Raw genomic sequence first — 23,090 nt, 5'->3', positions numbered from 1 at the left:
GACCATATGACAACTCCAGATTTTTCTATTCTGTCCAGTCTGCTCTTTTATAATATTGTCCCATGTCGTATTTGTCATTTGTATGATGGACCTGTGCCCTCTGTGCTCTTTGAATTCTCTCTGAACACTCTGTTTCAGTGACAGCCTTGCTTGATGCACGCAGTGCTGAAATATGTTTCCCAAGCCATTCACTGCTTGCCGTGCCCACCAGAGCAGGTGGTCTGTCAACCAGTACAGAGGGCAGGTTTGGATTCTGACTGAACACCAATTCATACATGCGCTGGCCATGTACATTGTGCATGCTATTCTTTGCCGTAAGGGGCCAATCCAGGGCTGCATTCCAATCACAGCCATTGCTTTCCTTTACCTTCAACATTATTTCAGTAAGTACCTTACTCCAAGGACTATATGCCGCTGTTGTCTCTGTTTCAATGTTAAAGTTCTCTGCCATATCTCTGAATTCATCATTATTAAATTCACCACCATTATCACTGAATTCTTTCCAAGGTGGGCCAGAAATGGATGAAAGTTCTCCAGAAAACTTCTCCAGAAATGAATGAAAGTTTTTACTTTCTGTAGGGATCTCTTTGTATTTACAGTGCTATGAGTTTCAATATATTCAACATATTCAGATGCTAGTGGCAAACCAACCATAGGCTTGGGCTTTCCAAACTTTTGGCACGTCTCACATCTGTCAATTATCTGCTGTAGAATGGAAAAATAATCTGCATCTTTGCTTCCTGAACTCCTGAGCAGTTTTTTAAGTCTTATCAGTTGAAGTGTGTCCAAACTGCTTGTGAAGTTTGAGCAACTCTTTGCATTTCTCATCCATGTCATGTTTTGTGTGAAGTTAGTACTTCATTCTCACACTAATTTTCAGTAATGTCTTCATCTAAAATGTTCACAGGAAAAGTGTGCATGCCTACTAAATACTTAACTAGTCCAAATAAACAGAACTCAACAATATGCACTGTGCCTCGATCAAAACAACTTTCAGAGGACCTCTGGAAAAGGCTAAGAAAACATTTTTAAAGTCCACATTAGTCCACAGTAAGAGAAATTGTCTACAAATGGAGGAAATTCAGTACTGTTCCTACTCTGCCTAGGAGAGGGCATCCTGCAAAGATCACAACAAGAGCACAATGTGCAATGCTGAAGGAGATGAAAAAGAAAGCAAGGGTAATAGCAAAAGACTTGCAGAAATCTATAGAACTTGCTTCTGTCTCTGTTCATGTGTTCCCTATAAGAAAAACACTGAACAGGAATGGTGTTCATAAAAGGACACCACGGTGGAAGCTACTGCACTCCAAAAATAAATATTGTTGTATGTCTCAAGTTTGCAAAAGACCATCTGGATGTTCGAAAACACTTCTGGGATGATGTTTTGTGGACAGCTGAGATAGAAGCTGAAGTTTTTGCAGAAATGCACACCGCTGTGTTTGCAGGGAAAAGAGCATTGTACACCAAAACCAAAATCTCATCCCAGCTCTTAAGTATGGGGGAAGATTTGGGCTGCTTTGCTGCCTCAGGACCTGGCCAGCTTGTAATAGGTGAAGAAACAATGAATTAAAAATTATATCAAGACATTTTACAGGAAAACATCAGGGTCGCGGTCTGTCACCTGAAGCTTAATAGAAGTTGGATAATGCAACAAGACAATGACCTGAAACACAAGTAAATCAACAACAATAATTTTAAAAAAGAAGAAAATTAGTGTTTTGGAATGGTTTAGTCAGAGTGCGGACCTTAACCCAATTGAGATATTGCATGACCAGAAGAGGGCTGTTCATGCAAGGTATCCTAAAAATACTGATGAACTGAAACAGTTTTATATGGAGGAATGGTCTAAAATTTCTCCTCACTGTTGTGCAAGTCTGATCAACAGCTACAGGAAACGTTTTGTGGAGGTTATTGATGCTAAAGGAGGTTCTACCATTTATTAAGTACAAGAATTCACATACTTTTTCCAGCCTGGACTGTGAATGGTCTAACAATGTGTTCAATAAAGACATGGAAGATACAATTGTTTGTGTGTTGTTAGATTAGGTAGATTGTGTTTGTCTATTATTGTGACTTAGATGAAGATCAGACCACAGTTTTTGAGTAATTAGTGCAGAAAACCAGGTAATTGCAAAGGGTTCACAAACGTTTTCTTGCAGCTGTGTCTGTGTCTATATCTAAATCTGTGTCATGTGGTAGTGTTCATGGGTTCAGAAATCTGATGGCAGGGAGGAAGATGTTTCAAAATCATTGAGTGGGTCCCTTCAGGCTCCTATACGTCCTCCCTAATGGCAGCAACGAGAAGGGCATGATCTTGGTAATGGGGTCCTTAATGATGGATGCCACCTTTTTGAGGCATTGCACCTTGAAGATGTCCTGGATGCTGGGGAGGGTAGTGCCCTGATGCTGACTGAGTTCACAACTCGGTCAGCTCACAATTCCTTTGTTGATAACTGTTAGGATCTAGTACAGTTTTATAGTATTGTTGTAGTGTTGATAGTGTTGTAATTTGTTTCGTATTTCATTTAAATACATAATTCATTAAAAGTTCATTTAAATACATAATTTAATTTCAGCTAAAAGTTTAATACTTATTTTTATACTATACCTTTTAACTGTTTCCATGAAACTTTGGCTAATTAGGGCAGCTGTTAAATTGGGCCAAAATGTACTGTTCCTGGTGTGTCCTATTTAACTGAAATCCATTGTATATTAAAAAAATTCTTGGAATTATATAGCTCCTTTAGGGTAGTATAACCTCCAGCTACACAGAGGGCTTATTAGACAAAAGTTCACCAAACCACACAATGGAAATGGAAATTGAGTGAGAGGTTGATGCTTGCATATGGGCAGCCTATGCCTGAGACTAGTCCTATATGAGGAGTGGTCACTTGGATAACATGCACAGATGAATCAAGCATTCATGAGCGTTTCCCCCACAAGGAATACTAGAAACAGAAACGTTTGTTTAGCTAAATAGCCCTCTCGGCAATTTCATATCACACAAATCTCCTTTCGTTCACCTCTCTACTTCCATTCCTGTTCTTGTTTGTTTTCCCTTTGAAAGTATGTCAGTCACCTGCCTCAACTTCTTGCCATAGCATTTTCCACATTCTAATAAAGCTCTCTATTGTTTTATGAGGTGATGACTTGTATATCTTAGTCCCTAGTTTTTGATTCTCTGACAGAAAGAAATGCTTCTTAATTGATTTATTAAAGTTCAAAGTAAACTTTATTACCAAAGTACATACAGTATATTTCACCATATACATACAACTCTGAGATTCATTTTCCTGCAGGCATACTCAGCAAATCAATAGAATAGTAACTATAACAGGATCAATGAAAGATCAACCAGAGTGCAGAAGATGACAAACTGTGCAAATGCAAATATAAATAAATAGCAATAAATTATAAGAATATGAGATAATGAAATAAAGAGTCCTTAAAATGAGATTATAGGTTGTAGGAACATCACAGCGATGGAGCAAGTGAGTGCAGTTATCCCCTTTTAATCAAGTGCTCGATGATTGAGGGGGTACTAACTGTTCTTGAACCTGGTGGTGCGAGTCCTGAGCTCTTCCTGAAGGCAGGAGCGATGGCCTGGGTGGTGGGGCTCTCTGCTGATGGATGCTGCTTTCCTACTGATACATGCCACCTTGTTGACTGTTCGTCAACTGATCTAGGTTGGGCAATTCATTATGCAACTCTTAACTAATCAAAGCTCAAGCTTTATTGTCTCTGCATAGGCAACAACATAAATATGTTAACCCCAGGCCAACAACTTAAAACATGAATTCTACTATTTCCTCTGTACCAATACTCACTCAGACCACTTCTCCAATTTATAACACTGATGTAGTGGATCAGAAAATCAATCCTATCTTCTCCCAGCTTCTGGCATAGGGGTTCTTCCTTGTGCTAGTTAGTCTCCAAAGTTCTCACCCCTTGGAATTTGAAACTTCTGATTCTTATAGTCTTCCTCATCAGTTCAAATATTACACTTCAATCTTGTTGGCTTTAGGTCACCTGACTGACCTATAAAAGTTCCCATTGGATGTAGTCTAAAGTCTACACAACTACATGTCTTAGGTGACTTCTTTTGTTCTCTTTGATTCTGGTTCAAACCAGACAAAACTGAGTCACCCGGACACTGGGAAACAATGAGATTACTTCTGCAAACCTGCCACTGTACACAGTAGCAACACATAGAAAACACTGGAGAGACTCAGCAGGCCAGGCAGCAGCTATGGAAGAGAGGAAACAGTCAACATTTCAAGCTGAGACCTTTCTTCCGGACTGATAAGGACGGGGGATGATGCCAGAATAAAAAGGTGGGGGGAGAGGGGAAAGAAACTTGCTGGAAGGTGATAGGTGGGTGGAAAAAGCCAATAGCTGGAGAGTGAGCAATTTGATAGGGGAGGAGATTGGACCACAGGTGAAAGAGAAGGAGGAGGGGAACCAGGGTGATGTAATAGCTAGGTGAGAAGAAGTAAAAGATCAAGAGTGGGGAAGGGGGGAATTTATTCACCAGAAAGAGGAATCAATATTCAAGCTATCAGGTTGAAGGGTACCCACACTGAATATAAGGTGTTGCTCCTCTACCCTGAGAGTGGCCTTACCTTTGCATGAAAGGAGGTCATGGATTGACATGTCAGAACAGGAATGGGAATTGAAATTAAAATGTTTGTACACAATACACAGCTTATCTGAGAATGATCTCGGGTTTAGCAGATCAATGGCAGAAACTCCTTGTGTCCGCGTTCAATTGCTCTGATTAGATTATCTCAGGGCATGAATCAGTTCAGAGTTCACAAAATGTGGAGCTGAAAGGACAGTTTCAAACAGCTCACAAAATGACAACCTCCATTCCTTTGCCCTCATGGCAAGAACAAAGACAATTGGTCTGTCTTCTTCCACTGTCCTTGATCCATTTGAGTTCAATGTTGTCTTCTATATTAATTCCTTCATGGCTAACGATCCAGACTGATTGTTCCATACGTCAAGGTAGTATAAAAAGAAAAACAATGCAGTATATAATGTAACAGTTACAGAGAAAGTGCACAGCAGGTAGACAATCAATTTTAGTGTTTACTCCACACCATTCATTCATAATTTAAAACACCTCCAGCATCGCTCTATCTCTCCTCTCTATATCTCTCTTTCAATCCTTTTTGTGCTCCTCTGCCCCCACAACTGGCTTATAGGATTTTCTACTGGTGACCTTTTCTGTTGATAGCCACTGAAGTCTTAGGACCACAGGAATCAAAAAGGCCATTCCTCTGGACGTAATGGGGTTCGTTTGGTCATCATCTATATTGTAGAAAACTAAGAAACTCAGTCCACTGAGTCCCACTGATATTTGCATGCAGATTTTGAATCTTTTTTTTCTCACCCTTTTCCTCCTCCACCCTTTCCCTTCATCCTCTGCTCTTCCAGTCGACTCACTCCAGCAGGACCCTCCCCCCAGAGTCGGTCGAATCTTAGCCCAAGTTCTGAACGGCACTCTCAGAACAGGACGAACTCAGCCCACAGGCTTCGAGAGGACAGCCGTTCTGCCTCAAGGGACCGGAGCAGGCAGTGGTCAGGATCCACATCCAGAGAGAGGAGCGGCGGGCAGACATCCTTTCGTGGTAGGGAGCGATCATCTTCCCGGGAGAGTCAGAGAGGAAATCGATGCCATGTGCACAAGCTGACTCCCTCTCCAACAGGTACAGGATGTCTCAAAGCATGACCTACAAACAGCAAATCTATAAATCTAATTTAAAATTTGGACCAGCTGGAAAAATGGGTTGAAAAATGGCAGATGGAATTTAATGCAAACTAATGCAAGGTTTTGTACTTCGGTAGGACCAGCCAGGTTAGGTATTACACAGTGAACTGCAGGGCACTGAGGAGTGCAGTAGAACAAAGGGATCTGGGATATAGGTCCATAAATCATTGAAAGTGACATAGGGTGTAAAAAAAAAGACTTTTGGCACATTGACCTTCATAAATCAAAGTATTGAGTACAGGAGATGGGATGTCATAGTGAAGTTGTATAAGATGTTGGTGAGGCCTAATTTGGAGTATTGTGTGCAGTTTTGGTTATCTATCTACAAGAAAGATGTAATTAAGGTGTAAAGAAGACAGAGAAATTATACAAGGATGTTGCTGGGTCGGGAGGACCTGAGTTATAAGGAGAGGTTGAATAGGTTAGGACTTTACCCCTTGGAACGTAGAAGATTGAGAGGAGATTTGATAGAGGAATACAAAATTATAGGGCAAATGCAAGCAAGCTTTTTCCACTGAGGTTGGGTGGGACTACAATCAGAGGTCATGGGTTAAGGGTGAAAGGTGAGAAGTTTAAGGGGAACATGAAGGGGAACTTCTTCATTCAGAGGTTGGTGAGAGTGTAAAATGAGCTGCCAGCACAAGTGGTGCATGCAAACTTGATTTCAATGTTTAAGAGAAGTTTGGATAGATGCATGGATGGTAGGGGTATGGAGGGCTATGGTCCCAGTGCAGATCAATGGGAATAGGCAGTTAAAATGGTTTGGAATGTACTAGATGGGCCAAAGGGCCTTTTTCTGTAGCTGTAGTTTTCCATGACTCTAACAGTATACTGTAGCAGTAAATGAGAGTATTCATCACACTTCATCTTTGAGCTCTGTTTTGCCAATTTAATTAAATCCTCACAGAATACTGGGCCCTGTGGTTATTGGAAATGGTTTCTCTTTATTTCAGAGAAGCCCTTCATAACTGTGAATATGACATCTATAAGACAGTAAGACAAAGGAGCAGAATTAAGCCATTCAGCCCATCGAGTCTGTTCTGCCATTCAGCCCCATTCTCCTGCCTTTGTCCTGTTACCTTTGATGTCCTCACTATTGAATAACCTATCAACCTCCAGTTTAAATACACCCAATGACTTGGCCTTCACAGCCTTCTGTGGCAATGAGTGCAACAGATTAACCACCGTCTAGCTGAATAAATTCTTCCTTATTACGTTCTAAAGGGATGTCCTTGCATTCTGAGGCTGTGCTCTCTGGTCCTAGACTCCCTAACTGTAGGAAACACTCCACGCTATCTAGGCCTTTCAATATTTGATAGGTTTCAATAAGATTTCCACTATCCCTTTCCTCCAATTCTTATAAACTCAAGTCTTTTCGTCTTCTTAATGTAAGAAGAATGCCAGATTTCGCAGTCTAGCTACATTACTCTTTCTTTTGTTCCTGGAACCATTGTGTTAAATGTTTTGTTAATAACACTATCTTCTTGTTCCTGGGTGAATTTTGAAGGACTGTCGAAGGGTTTCGGATTGAAACATCAAATGTACTTTTTTCCATAGATACTGCCTAGCCTGCTGAGTTCCTGCAGCATTGTGTGTGTATTATTACTAATTCTAGACTTTCTCCTCCAACTTCTGCTCCAGATTATTAATCTAAATTTAATCTCCACTGCTACAGGAGTGGGATTTGAACTCTGGCCTCTAGGTCTCTGGTCTAGTAATTCAACCTGCACCATCCCATGCTAACTTTTTTGTAATTTGAGCTTGCACCCAGGACCGAATTGTGTACCAGCTCCATCTGGTCTATTGTCTACTTTCCTATCAGATTCTTTCTTCTCCAACCTATGACCTTTCTTACCCTCCTGGTTTCACCTATCACCTTCAGCTAGCCTCCTTTTTCTCCCCCAACCTTTTAATTTAGGCGTCTTCCTCCTTCCTTCTCAATCCTGAAGAAGGGGCTCATCCTGAAATGTCGACTTGTTTATTCTTTTTCATTGATGCTGCCTGGCCTGCTGAGTTCTTCCAGCTTTTTGTGTGAGTTGCTTAGATTTCCAACATTTGTAGATTTTCTTGTCTTCGTGCTCTAAACCCCTGACTCTTGTTTCACAATTCAAGATTGCTCTAATTTTTCAGTATGCAAGCATAAAGGAGGGTGAAATGATTGTTACTCCAGATCAGGTGCAGCATAAAGAACACAAGAAAGGTCTTCATTGGTCTGGGTCAACCACAGATGTTGCATCCCAGCTGTCCAGATACACAAGCCAGGGCATTAGAACATGGAGAGCAAGCTGTTGCCCACGTAGCAAACTCCCCTTCTCCACACATCTGATGAATCCAACGGCAAAGACTGATACAGTTTGGCACCAGGAGTTGCCAGTCAGCATTGAACTCAAAGTAGGACTGCCTTAGGGGCACCAGCTCTGGATTTTTCCCTCGAGGTTTACTCCTGTAGCTTTCTTTGTGAGTGGGTATAGCCACAAGGCAGCAGAGGTTTGAGATCACAGTTTTCCTTCTCTTAGATGAGCTGCTAACCCCACCTGCTCGAAAAAACTGGCTTTTAAGGCACCAGTAACCTGCCTTTGCCCCTTCTCCTGTCAGTAGAAATGGTTCCAACGGACCTAGTAGATAGGCAATTCGTGAAGATCAGGAGCTGCAAGATCATGACTGCAAGAGGACCAGGGCTGGGAAATGAATACTCAAGGGTATACATCTTATCGAAAGGACAGACAGGTGGGCAGAGGGGGTGGGGTGGCTCTACTGGTGAGGAATGAAATTCAGTCCCTTACGAGGGGTGACATAGAATCAGGAGATGTAGAGTCAGTATGAATAGAACTGAAAAATTGTAAGGGCAAAAAGACCCTAGTGGGAGTTATCTACAGGCCCCCAAATAGTAGCCTGGATATAGGGAGCAAGTGAATCAAGAGCTAAAATTAGCATGTTGCAAAGGTAATGCTACAGTTGTAATGGGGGATTTCAACATGCCGGTAGACTGGGAAAATCAGGTTGGTACTGGACCCCAAAGAAAGGGAGTTTGTGGAGTGCCTCCGAGATGGATTCTTAGAGCAGCTTGTACTGGAGCCTACCAGGGAGAAGGCAGTTCTGGATCTAGTGTTGTGTAATGAACTGGATTTGATAAGGGAACTCGAGGTAAAAGAGCCATTAGGAGGTAGTGACCATAATATGATAAGTTTTAATCTACAATTTGAGAGGGAGTAGGGAAAATCGGAAGTGTCAGTATTACAGTTAAACGAAGGGGACTATGGAGCCATGAATGATACCCTAGCAGGGATGACAGTGGTAAAACAAAGGCAGGTTTTTCTGGGAATAATACAGAAGGTGCAGGAATAGTTCATTCCAAAGAGGAAGAAAGATTCTAAGGGGAGTAGGGGGCTCTGTGGCTAACAAGGGAAGTCAAGGACAGTATAAAAATAAAAGAGAAGTATAACATAGCAAAGATGAGCGGGAAGCCAGAGGGTTGGGAAACTTTTAAAGAGCAATGGAAGATAACTAAGAAGGCAATACGAGGAGAAAAGATGAGGTAGGAAGGTAAGCTAGCCAAGATTATAAAGGAAGATAGTAAAAGCTTCTTTAGGTATGTGAAGAGGAAGAAATTAGTTGAGACCAAAGTTGGGCCCTTGAAGGCAGAAACGGGTGAATTTATTATGGGGAACAAGGAAATGGCAGATGAGTTGAACAGGTACTTTGGATCTGTCTTCGCTAGGGATGACACAGGCAATCTCCCAGATGTAATAGTGGCCAGAGGACCTAGGGTAACGGAGGAACTGAAGGAAATTCACATTAGGCAGAAAATGGTGTTGGGTGGACTGATGGGACTGAAGGCTGATAAATCCCCAGGGCCTGATGGTCTGCATCCCAGGGTACTTAAGGAGGTGGCTCTAGAAATCGTGGATGCATTGGTAATCATTTTCCAATGCTCTATAGATTCAGGATCAGTTCCTGAGGATTGGAGGGTAGCTAATGTTATCCCACTTTTTAAGAAAGGAGGGAGAGAGAAAACAGGAAATTATAGACTAGTTAGCCTGACACCAGTGGTGGAGAAGATGCTGGAGTCAATTATGAAAGATGAAATAGCGGCACATTTGACAGACACATACTTTATTGATCCCAAGGGAAACTAGGTTTTGTTACAGTCGCACCAAGAATAGTGTGGAGATTTAGCAATATAAAATCATAAATAATTAAATAATGATTAAAATGATAATAAGTAAATTATGACAAGTGGAAATAAGTCCAGGACCAGCCTATTGGCTCAGGGTGTCTGACACTCCGAGGGAGGAGTTGTAAAGTTTGATGGCCACTGGCAGGAATGACTTCCTATGACGCTCAGTGTTGCATCTCGGTGGAATGAGTCTCTGGCTGAATGTACTCCTGTGCCTAACCAGTACATTATGGAGTGGATGGGAGACATTGTCCAAGATGGCATGCAACTTGGACAGCATCCTCTTTTCCAACACCACTGACAGAGAGTTCAGTTCCACCCCCACGACATCACTGGCCTTACGAATGAGTTTGGTGATTCTGTTGGTGTCTGCTACCCTCAGCCTGCTGCCCCAGCACACAACAGCAAACTTGATAGCACTGACCACCACAGACTCATAGAACATCCTCAGCATCGTCCGGCAGATGTTAAAGGACCTCAGTCTCCTCAGGAAGTAACAGTAATCAGTAATGGATAGCAGTAAGAGGATTGGTCCAAGTCAGCATGGATTTACGAAGAAGAAATCATGCTTGACTAATCTTCTGGAATTTTTTGAGGATGTAACTATGAAAATGGACAAGGGAGAGCCAGTGGATGTAGTGTACCTGAACTTTCAGAAAGCCTTTGATAAAGGCTTTCTCATATGTGAATATGAGATTAGTGGGCAAAATTAGAGCACATGGTATTGGGGGTGGGGTACTAACATAGAAAATTGGTTGGCAGACAGGAAACAAAGAGTAGGGATTAACGGGTCCTTTTCAGAATGGCAGGCATTGACTAGTGGGGTACCGCAAGGCTCAGTGCTGGGACCGCAGCTATTTACAATATACATTAATGATTTAGATGAAGGGATTAAAAATAACATTAGTAAATTTGTAGATGACACAAAGCTGGGTGGCAGTGTGAGGAGGATATGAGGAGGATGTTAGGAGAATGCAGGGTGACTTGGACAGGTTAGGTGAGTGGGCAGATGCATGGCAGATGCAGTTTAATGTGGATAAATGTGAGGCTATCCACTTTGGTGGCAAGAACAGGAAGGCAGATTACTATCTGAATGGTGTCAAGTTAGGAAAAGGGGAAGTACTAGAGATCTAAATCCCTGAGATCTAGGTGTTCTTGTACATCAGTCACTGAAAGTAAGCATGCAGGTACAGCAGGCAGTGAAGAAAGCTAATGGCATGTTGGCATTCATAACAAGTGGAGTTGAGTATAGGAGCAAAGAGGTCCTTCTGCAGTTGTACAGGGTCCTGGTGAGACCCCACCTGGAGTATTGTGTGCAGTTTTGGTCTCCAAATTTGAGGAAGGACATTCTTGCTATTGAGGGAGTGCAGCGTAGCTTCACGAGGTTAATTCCCGGGATGGCGCGACTGTCATATGTTGAAAGATTGGAGCGACTGGGCTTGTATACACTGGGATTTAGAAGGATGAGAAGGGATCTGATTGAAACATATAAGATTATTAAGGAATTGGACACACTAGAGGCAGGAAACATGTTCCCGATGTTGGGGGAGTCCAGAACCAGAGGCCACAGTTTAAGAATAAGGGGTAGGCCATTTAGAATGGAGTTCAGGAAAAACTTTTTCACCAGAGAGTTGTGGATCTATGGAATGCTCTGCCTCAGAAGGCAGTGGAGGCCAATTCTCTAGATGCTTTCAAGAAAGAGTTAGATAGAGTTCTTAAAGATAGCGGAGTCAAGGGAGGAGGCAGGAACGGTGTACTGATTGTGGATGATCAGCCATGATCACATTGAATGGTGGTGCTGGCTCGAAGGACCGAATGGCCTACTCCTGCACTTATTGTCTATTGTCTATTGAGCTAGAATTGGTTGACAGAGGCTATTTGAGTCACAGGCCACTGGGACCATTTAATAGATATTGGGAACTTATCCCCAGTACTACCCCCGGCTATGACAACCTTAAGGAACCAACAAAAACACAAAATTAAAATAAATATATAAGATTAGCTTATATACTTTACATAGACAAAAACAGTTTTTCAAGGAAGTTACCAGGAAACTAGATGAAAGCAAGGTATGGATGTTGTCTACATGGATTTTAGTAAGGCATTTGACAAGGTCGCACATGGGATACTGGTCTAGAAGGTTCAGTCACTCGTCTTTCAAGATGAGGTAGTAAACTGGATTAGACATGGGCTTTGTGGGAAAAGCCAGCGAGCGGTTGTAGAGGGTTGCCTCACTGACTGGAGGCCTGTGACTAGTCCAGTGCCACAGGGATCGGTGTTGTTTGTCGTCTGTATCAATGATCTGGATGATAATGTAGTATACTGGATCAACAGATTTGTGGATGACACCAAGATTGAGGGTGTAGTGGACAGTGAGGAAGAAAATCATGACTTGCAGAGGGATTTGCATCAGATGGAAAAATGAGCTGAAAAATGGCAGACTTTAATACAGACAAGTGTGAGGTTTTGCACTTAGCTAGGACCAACCAGGAAAGGTCTTAACAGTGAACGGTATGGCACTGAGAAGTGTGGTAGAACAAAGGGATCTGGGAATTCAGGTCTGTAACTCATTTACAGTGGTGTCACAGGTAGATAGGGTCATAAGGAAAGCTTCTGGCACATTGACCTTCATAAATCAATGTACTTAGTACAGAAGATGGGATATTATATTTATGTATAAGATGTTGGTGAGGCTTAATTTGGAGCACTGTGTGCAGTTTTGGTTACTTATCTACAGGGAAAATGTAAACAATGTTGAAAGAGTGCAGTGAAAGTTTACAAGGACGTTGCTGGGTCTGGAGGACCTGAATTATAAGTAAAGATTGAGTAGGTTAGGACCTGGAATGTAGAAGGCTGAGAGGAGATTTGATAGAGGTGTACAAAATTATGAGGGGTCTAGATAGGGTAAATGCAAGCAGGCTTTTCCCACTGCGGGTGGGTGCAACTACAACCAGAGGTCACGACTTTAAGGGTGAAAGGTGTGAAGTTTAAGGGAAACATGAGGGAAAACTTATTCACATGGGGGGTCGTGAAAGTGTGGACTGAGCTGCCAGCATGAGTGGTCCATGTGAGCTCAATTTCAATTTCAAAGAGAACTTTGGATAGATATATGGACAGCCAATAGGAATCTTGTAGAACTCCTCACTAGGTGTTGATGTATGATAGGGTGCTCAATATTTGTGTGCAACAGGGCATCAAATGCAACTTGTCAAAGCTCTCACTTGTTTTTACTTTCCTCAGGGAGCCGACAGCCACGCTTCGACCCCACTGCATATGTGCACAACAAGGAATGCAAACGCAAGGAGGCAGACCAGAGGAAGTAAGTTGTACCAAGCCGGGGGGGTAAGGGACCAGGTCTTTGCCCAGTAGCAATAATTAATCATTAGAACAACTAATGATTAAATGCAGACCCTTCTACTTGCCTCAGAGTTCTGACCCGTGATCCTAACCACAGTATACATACCACTAGCGGCTGACTATAAGCAAGCACTTGCAAAACTGCATGATGCTGTCTGTAAAAAAAGGAACAGCCCATCCTGACGCATTTCAAATTATAGTTGACAACATTAACAAAGCCTGTTTGAAGAAAACCCTACGCAATTATCACCAGACTGTAACCTGTTGCAACAGAGCTCACACTAGACCACTGCTACACTACGATAGGGAATACCTAGCATTCCTTCCCGAGACTGCATTTTGACAAGTCGGATCATTAGGCTGTACTCCTGCTAGCTGCATACAGAGAAAGCCTAAAGAGCAAGGCTCCAGAGATCAGGACAACCAAGAGGTGATCACAGGAGGCAGAGGAATGGTTATGGGATTTCCTTGAGTCAGCAAACTGGGCCATGTTCAAGAACTCATCTGAGGACCTGAATGACTACACCAGGGTTGTTACAGACTGTATTAAAACAGCCGTGGATGAGTGTGTCCCCACAAAATCATTCAGGGTTTTCCCCAATCAGAAGCCGTGGATGAATAATGAAATCCAGAATCTGGTGAGAACCAGATCAGAGGCATTCAAGTCTGAAGATCAAGAATGCTACGAGAGGTGCAGGTATGATCTCTGGAAAGCCACCTCTAGGCCAAGTGGAGATCCCAGACTAGACTGGAATCAACGAGGGATGCTCGACAGCTGTGGCAGGGTTTGAATGCCATAACCTCCTACTAAACTAAATCTTGTGACGTAGGGGACAGCGGAGCTTCACTTCCAGATGAGCTCAGTGCCTTCTATGCTCGTTTTGAACACCAGAGCAGGAAGAAACCATTGCGCATCCCCACGTCTCCCAATGATCCTTTGGTCTCAGTATCAGAAGATGACATATGGGCTGCCTTTAAGAGAGTGAATCCAAGGAAAGCATCTGATCCGGGTGGAGTATGTGGCCGAGTACTGGAGCCCTGTGCCGATCAACAGGCTGGTGTATTCACAGATATCTTCAACCTCTTGCTCAAGCAGTGTATGGTGCCCACCTGCTTCAAGCAAGCTTCGATCGTGCCAGTGCCCAAGAAGAGCATGGTACCCTGTCTAAATGACTGCTGCCCAGTGGCACTGACATCCACAGTGATGAAGTGTTTTGAGAAGCTGGTGTTGATGCACATCCACTCCTGTCTGGTGACTTGCATCCACTTCAATTCGATACTGAAATAGCAGACCTATAGCAGATGCTATCTTGTTGACTCTTCACACATCCCTGGAACATCCGGACAGCAAAGATGCATACATCAAGATGCTGTTTATTGATTATAGCTCAGAATTTAACCATCATTTCTTCAAAACTAATCAGTAAACTCCAAGTCCTGGGTCTCAATACCCCCTGTGTAATTGGATCCTGGATTTTCTCACTTGTTGACTCCAGTCAGTTCAGATTGGCAAAAACATCTCCACAACCTCCATGAGCACAGGAGCACGACAGGGATGTGTACTTAGTCCCCTGCTCTACGCACAGTCACACCTATGACTGTGTGGCTTAGTAAAGCACCAACACCACTTGCTAATGGCACTACCGTTGTGGGCTGTATCAAAGGGGGTGATGAATCAGCATACAGAAGGAAGATTGAAAGTTTGGCTGAGTGATGTAATAACAACACCCTCTCACAATGTCAATGAGACCAAGGGATTGATTGTAGACTTCAGGAGAGGGAAACAAGAGGTCTGTGAGCCGGTAATCATCAGAGGGTCAGTAACTTTAAATTCCTGGGTGTCACTATCTCAGAGGACCTGTCCTGGACTCATTATATAAATATAATTGCAAAGAAAACACATCACTTCTTTCTAAGGAATCTGCAGAGATCCAGCATGTCGTAAAAACCGTGGCGAATTTCTATTGATGTGTGACAGATAGTGTGCTGACTGGCTGCATTAGACCTGACTGGGAACAGCAATGCCTTTGAGCAGAAAATCCTACAACTGGTAGTTGGTCAGGGCCCAATACAACACGGATAAAACCTTCCTGACCATTCAGCACGTTTACATGAAATGTTGCTGTAGAAAAGCAGCATCCATCGTCAAAGATCCTCACCACCCAGGCCATGCTCTTTTCTCTCTGCTGCCATCAGGTAGAAGGTACAAGAGCCTCAGACTCACTCCACCAGCTTCGAGAACAGTTACTACCCCTCAACCATTAGGCTCTTGAAAAGGGGGGATAGCCATACTCACTTAATAACTCTGTTATTTCATGTTCATTATTTATTGCTATTTATTTATATCTGCATTTGCACAGTTCGTTTAGTTTACAGTTCCTGATATTTAGTTTAGAGTTACTGTTCTACAGATTTGCTAAGTATGCCTGCAGAAAAAGAATCTCGAGGTTGTATGTAGTGACATGCATGTACTCTGATCATGTATTTTACTTTGAACTTTACAGAGAGACAGACAGAAAAAGGAAACTCCAGGCCAGTTAGTCTGAGCTCAGTGGTTGGGAAGATGTTGGAGTCGATTATTAAGGATGAGGTCTCAGGGCACATAATAAAATAGGTCGTAGTCAGCAAGGTTTCCTCAAGGGAAGATCTTGCCTGATAAATCTGTTGGAATTCTTTGAAGAAATAACAAGCAAGCTAGACAAAGGAGGATTGGTTGATGTTGTGTACTTCGATTTTCAGAGGGCCTTTGACAAAATGCCACACGAGGCTACTTAACAAGCTATGAGCCCGTGGTATTACAGGAAAGATTCTAGCATGGATAAAGCAGAGGCCGATTGGCAGAAGGCAAAGAGGGAGCCTTTTCTGGTTGGCTGCCAGTGACTAGTGGTGTTCCACAGGGGTCTGTTGGGACCAATCATTTTGTTATATGTTAATGATTTGGATTGATGGAACTGAAGGCTTTGTTGCAAAGTTTGCAGATGATATGAAGATGGGTGGAGGGGCAGGTAATTTTGATGAAGCAGAGAGGCTACAGAAGGATTTAGACAGATTAGGAGAATGGGCAAAGAAATGGCAGATGGAATACAATGTTGGGAAGTGTATGGTCATGCACTTGGGCAGAATAAATGAAAGGGTTGACTATTTACAAAATGGAGAGAAAATACAAAAATCTGAGGTACAAAGGAACTTGGGAGTCCTTATGCAGAATTCTCCAAAGGTTAATTTGCAGGTTGAGTCTGTGATGAGGAAGGCAAATTTATTTAGAGAGGTCTAGAGTATAAAAGCAAGGGTGTAATGTTGAGACTTATTGTGGGCAGTTTTGGGCCCCTTATCTTAGAAAGGATGTGATGAAACTGGAGGCGGATAAAGGAAATTCACAAAAATGATTCCAGACCTGAATGGTTTCTCATATGAAGAGCGTTTGATGGCTCTGGGCCTGTATTCACTAGAATTCTGAAGAATGAGGGGGTGATCACATTGAAACCTATTGAATGGTGAAAGGGCTTCATAGAGTGGACATGGAGAGGATAGTTCCTGTGGTGGGAATGTCTAAGACCCGACGACACAGCCTCAGGATATAGGGGTGTCCTGTCAGAACAGAGATAAGAAGGTATTTCTTTAGCCAGAGGATGGTGAACCTGTGGAATTCTTTGCTACAGACAGCGTGAAGACTAAGCTTTTATATTTAAAACAGAGATTGATAAATTCTTGATTGGTCAGGACATAAAGGGATACAAGGAGAAGGCAGGGGATTGGGGCTGATAGGAAAATTAAATCAGCCATGATGAAATGGCAGATCAGACTCGATGGGCCAAATGGCCTAATTCTGTTCTTATTACCCATTCCTCTGGAGGCAGACAGATGTTTGAAAGATCAGGGTTTAAGGGATCAATAGGGATCTGACACTGAGGAGAAGTTGCCTGGGGCAGGTCAGCCATGATGATAATAGAGGAGCAGGCTTAACTGACCTCCTCCAGACCCTATTTTCTTGTATTTCTTGCATGCATTGTGAATGAGAGCATGGATATTGTACGGTCAAGTCTCAGGAGAGGGATCTAGCCCACCTGAGGGCTCCGAGCACCCTGCGGTCCATTTCTGCATTGACTCTTGCCACCACAATCTCTCGTGCAGCTTGAGGAAAATCCACAGGAACATGAACGGCCTGGCCAGCAATGAGCGAGGACGCTCAAAGTCCCGGAACTGCTCGCGGGATGGCAGCACCGGCAGGATGCGAGTGGGTAGTGGAGTCCGCAATCGTAGCTCCTCAGGTATGTAAGACCTTATGAAGTGAATGGGTGGGGAAGCAGAGGTCTGAATTGCACTGGGAAGAACATCTGGGTAGTTGCACTATGCCAGCTGGGGAGAACTTATCCCCAGTGAGAACAATTAGAGATGGTTGGTATGACGTTGTGGCCGTCACTGAGTCGTGGCTGAAAGAAGGCCATAGTTGGGAGCTTAACATCAGAGGATATAATTTGTATTGAAAGGACAGGGAGGAAGGCATAGGTGGTGTTGTGGCTTTGTTGGTAAGAGATGGAATTACGTCTTTAGAAAGAGGTGACGGTCAGAGAATGCTGAATCTTTGTAGGTGGAGTTTAGAAACTATAAGGGTTAAAACACCATTATGGGAATCATATAAAGGCCTCCAAATAGCAGCCAAGATGTGGGGTTGAGATTGCAAAAGGAGCTGGAAAAGTACAAAGTAAGTTCAGGACTGCATAAAAGCCAAGGAAAGGCCATATAAAATTGCAAATGTGAGTGGGTAGTTGGATGATTGGAAAGCTTTTAAAATTCAACATAAGGCTATAAGAAAGGAAAAGATAAAATATGAGGGCAGACTAGCTAATAATATAAAGCACGATATCAAGTTTTTTTCAGTTACGTAAAGAGTAAAATGGAGGTGAGAGCTGATATTGGACCACTGGAAAATCATGCTGTTGAAAGTTTCCTAATAGGCCAGGGCATCAAAGGATATGGCGGGAAGGCAGGTGTATGGGGTTGAGTGGGATCCCAGATCAGCCATGATGGAATGGCATAGCAGACTCGATGGTCTGAATGGTCTAATTCTGCTCCTATGTCTTATGATCTCATGGTCTTCAAGTGCAGTGGGGGGGGGGGGGGGTGCGGGAGGAGTCTTTTTTGCCCAACTCACCTCTGATGCAGTCCTTGGGTCTTAGTTTTAATATGTGAACAGATGGCCTCAAATTAATCAATAGGAGAATGAGAATAAAATGTTAAACACCTTATGCAAGGGCAAGAAGATACATTTGGGGTACAGGAATTTGCTACTGCGGATTTAAGGTGCAAACAGATGTTAAACACATCTCTCCTGAGAAACCTTAGACTCACAGAAAAGTACAGCACAGAAACAGCCAATCCAGTCAATGCCAATACCATTTAATCTGCCTGCTCCCAATAGTCTGCACCGGGACCATAGCCCTCCATATCCCTACTATCAATGTACCTATCCAAACTTGCCTTAAGCATTGAAATTGAGCTCACATGCACCACTTGTGCTGGTAGCTCAATCTATACACTCACCATCCTCTAAGTGGAAATATTTCCCCTCATGTTTCCCTTAAAATTTTCATCTTTCACGCTTAACCCATGACCACTATTGATCAGAGATAGTGTCACGGCTGCAGAAAAGGAGGATGTCATGGAGGGATTGTCTGTGGAGTCTCTGTGGGTGGAATTTAGGAATAGGAAGGGGTCAATAACTCTACTGGGTATTTTTTTATAGACCACCCAATAGTAACAGGGACATCGGGGGCAGGTAGGGAGACAGATTCTGAAAAGGAGTAATAATAACAGGGTTGTCTTGGTGGGAGATTTTAATTTCCCAATTATTGATTGGCATCTCCCTAGAGTGAGGGGTTTAGATGGGGTAGACTTTCTTAGGTGTGTTCAGAAAGGTTTCTTGACACAATATGTAGATAAGCCTACAAGAGGAGAGAGGCTATACTTGATCTAGTATTGGGAAATGAACCTGGTCAGGTGTTAGGTCTCTCAGTGGGAGAGCATCTTGGAGATAGTGATCACAATTCCATCTCTCCTTTACCATAGAATTGGAGAGGGATAGGAACAGACAAGTTAGGAAAACATTTAATCAGAGTAAGGGGAAATATGAGGCTGTCAGTTAGGAACTTTGGAAGCATAAATTGGAAACAGATGTTCTCAGGGAAATGTACTGAAGAAATGTGGCAAATGTTCAGGGGATTTTTGCGTGGGGTTCTGAGTAGGTACGTTCCAATGAGACATAGAAAGGATGGTAGGGTACAAGATCCATAGTGTACAAAGGCTGTTGTAAATGTAGTCAAGAAGAAAAGAGCTTATGAAAGGTTCAAAAAACGAGGTAGTGATAGGAATCTATAAGGCTAGAAGGAAGGAGCTTAATAATGAAATTAGGAGAGCCAGAAGGTGCCGGATGGATTGCTGTATTGCTCATGTTGTTCCATTGTTTAAAAAGGGTTCTAAGAGTAAACCTAACAATGATAGGCCTGTAAGTTTGACGTCAGTGGTGGGTAAATTAATGGAAAGTATTCTTAGAGATGGTATATATAATTAATTATCTGGATAGACAAGGTCTGATTAGGAACAGTCAACGTGGATTTGTGTGTGGAAGTTCATGTTTGACAAATCTTATTGAATTTTTTGAAAAGGTTACTAGGAAAGTTGATGAGGGTAAAGCAGTGGATGTTGTCTATATGGACTTCAGTAAGGCCTTTGACAAGGTTCCACACGGAAGGTTAGTTAGGAAGGTTCAATTGTTTGCTATTAATATTGAAGTAGTAAAATTGATTCAACAGTGGCTGGTTGGGAGATGCCAGAGAGTAGTGGTGGATAACTGTTTGTCAGGTTGGAGGCCGGTAACTAGTGGTGTGCCTCAGGGATCTGTACTGGGTCCAATGTTGTTTGACATATACATTAGTGATCTGGATGATGGGGTGGTAAATTGGATTAGTAAGTATGCAGATGATACTAAGATAGGTGGTGTTGTAGATAATGAAGTAGTTTTTCAAAGCTTGCAGAGAGATTTAGGCCAGTTAGAAGAGTGAACTGAAAGATGGCTGATAAGTGTGAGGTGCTACATTTTGGTAGGACTAATCAAAATAGGACATACATGGTAAATGGTAGGGCTTTGAAGAATGCAGTAGAACAGAGTGATCTATGAATAATGGTGCATAGTTCCCTGAAGGTGGAACCTCATGTGGATAGGTGGTGAAAAAAGCTTTTGGTATGCTGGCCTTTATAAATCAGAGCATTGAGTATAGGAGTTGGGATGTAATGTTAAAATTGTACAAGGCATTGGTGAGGCCAAATTTGGAGTATTGTGTACAGTTCTGGTCACCAAATTATAGGAAAGATGTCAACAAAATAGAGGAGATTTACTAGACTGTTACCAGGATTTCAGCACCCAAGTTACAGAGAAAGGTTGAACAAGTTAGGTCTTTATTCTTTGGAGTGTAGAAGGTTGAAGGGGAACTTGATAGAGGTATTTAAAATTATGAGGGGGATAGATAGAGTTGACGTGGATAGGCTTTTTCCATTGAGAGTAGGGGAGATTCAAACAAGAGGACATGAGTTGAGAGTTAGGGGGCAAAAGTTTAAGGGTAACACGAGGGGGAACTTATTTACTCAAAGAGTGGTAGCTGTGTGGAACGAGCTTCCAGTAGAAGTGGTAGAGGCAGGTTCAATATTGTCATTTAAAGTAAAATTGGATAGGTATATGGACAAGAAAGGAATGACAATAGACAATAGGTGCAGAAGTAGACCATTCGGCCCTTCGAGCCTGCACCGCCATTTTGAGATCATGGCTGATCAATTACTATCAATACCCGGTTCCTGCCTTGTCCCCATATCCCTTGATTCCCCTATCCATAAGATACCTATCTAGCTCCTTCTTGAAAGCATCCAGAGAATTGGCCTCCATTACCTTCCGAGGCAGTGCATTCCAGACCCCCACAACTCTCTGGGAGAAGAAGTTTTTCCTTAACTCTGTCCTAAATGACCTACCCCTTATTCTCAAACCATGCCCTCTGGTACTGGACTCTCCCAGCATCTGGAACATATTTCCTGCCTCTATCTTGTCCAATCCCTTAATAATCTTATATGTTTCAATCAGATCCCCTCTCAATCTCCTTAATTCCAGTGTGTACAAGCCTAGTCTCTCTAACCTCTCTGCGTAAGACAGTCCAGACATCCCAGGAATTAACCTCGTGAATTTACGCTGCACTTCCTCTACAGCCAGGATGTCCTTCCTTAACCCTGGAGACCAAAACTGTACACAATACTCCAGGTGTGGTCTCACCAGGGCTCTGTACAAATGCAAGAGGATTTCCTTGCTCTTGTACTCAATTCCCTTTGTAATAAAGGCCAACATTCCATTAGCCTTCTTCACTGCCTGCTGCACTTGCTCATTCACCTTCAGTGACTGATGAACAAGGACTCCGAGATCTCTTGGTATTACTCCCTTACCCAACTCTATACCGTTCAGATAATAATCTGCCTTCCTGTTCTTACTCCCAAAGTGGATAACCTCACACTTATTCACATTAAACGCCATCTGCCAAGTATCTGCCCACTCACCCAGCCTATCCAAGTCACCCTGAATTCTCCTAACATCCTCGTCACATGTCACACTGCCACCCAGCTTAGTATCATCAGCAAATTTGCTGATGTTATTTTCTATGCCTTCATCCAAATCGTTAACGTAAATGGTAAACAGCTGTGGTCCCAATACCGAGCCCTGTGGCACCCCACTAGTCACCACCTGCCATTCCGAGAAACACCCATTCACCGCTACACTTTGCTTTCTATCTGCCAACCAGTTTTCTATCCATGTCAATGCCTTCCCCCCGATGCCCTGAGCTTTGATTTTACCCACCAATCTTCTATGTGAGACCTTATCAAATGCCTTCTGGAAATCGAGGTACACTACATCCACTGGATCTCCCCCGTCTAACTTCCTGGTTACATCCTCGAAAAACTCCAACAGATTAGTCAAGCATGATTTACCCTTGGTAAATCCATACTGGCTCGGCCCAATCCTATCACTGCTATCTAGATATGCCACTTTCATCCTTAATAATGGACTCTAGCATCTTTCCCACCACCGATGTCAGGCTGACAGGTCGATAGTTCTCTGTTTTCTCCCTCCCTCCTTTCTTAAAAAGTGGGATAACATTAGCCATTCTCCAATCCTCAGGAACTGATCCTGAATCTAAGGAACATTGGAAAATGATTACCAATGCATCCACAATTTCCAGGGCCACCTCCTTTAGTACCCTAGGGTGCAGACCATCTGGACCTGGGGATTTGTCAGCCTTCAGTCCCGTCAGTCTTCTCATCACCGTTTCCTTCCGAATGTCAATCTGTTTCATTTCCTCTGTTACCCTATGTCCTTGGCCCATCCATACATCTGGGAGACTGCTTGTGTCTTCCTTAGTGAAAACAGATCTAAAGTACTCATTAAATTCTTCTGCCATTTCTCTGTTTCCCATAACAATTTCACCCAATTCATTCTTCAAGGGCCCAACATTGTTCTTAACTTTCTTCTTTCTCTTCACATACCTAAAAAAGCTTTTGCTATCTTTCTTTATATTCCTGGCTAGCTTGCGTTCGTACCTCATTTTTTCTCCCCGTATTGTCTTTTTAGTTAAGTTCTGTTGTTCCTTAAAAACTTCCCAATCATCTGTCCTCCCACTCACCTTAGCTCTGTCATATTTCCTTTTTTTTAATGCTATGCAATCTCTGACTTCCTTTGTCAACCACTGTGGCCCC

At 42.8% G+C, this 23,090-nt stretch overlaps 1 protein-coding gene across 2 annotated transcripts in view; it reads left to right on the top strand.

The window, feature by feature from the left end:
* ccdc61 (coiled-coil domain containing 61) overlaps window positions 1-23,090 on the top strand; it is an 85,453-nt gene that overhangs the window by 47,042 nt on the left and 15,321 nt on the right. For both annotated transcript variants that reach the window (XM_073063899.1, XM_073063900.1), the window contains 3 exons: window positions 5,440-5,711; window positions 13,191-13,269; window positions 17,439-17,575. In XM_073063899.1, the coding sequence (XP_072920000.1) occupies window positions 5,440-5,711; window positions 13,191-13,269; window positions 17,439-17,575 (488 nt within the window). The remainder of the gene's footprint in view (window positions 1-5,439; window positions 5,712-13,190; window positions 13,270-17,438; window positions 17,576-23,090) is intronic.

This window comes from Hemitrygon akajei, chromosome 12 (genome assembly GCF_048418815.1).
Source record: "Hemitrygon akajei chromosome 12, sHemAka1.3, whole genome shotgun sequence".
Classification (NCBI taxonomy): Eukaryota; Metazoa; Chordata; class Chondrichthyes; order Myliobatiformes; family Dasyatidae; genus Hemitrygon; species Hemitrygon akajei.
This window is presented reverse-complemented; position numbering and strand designations above follow the sequence as displayed.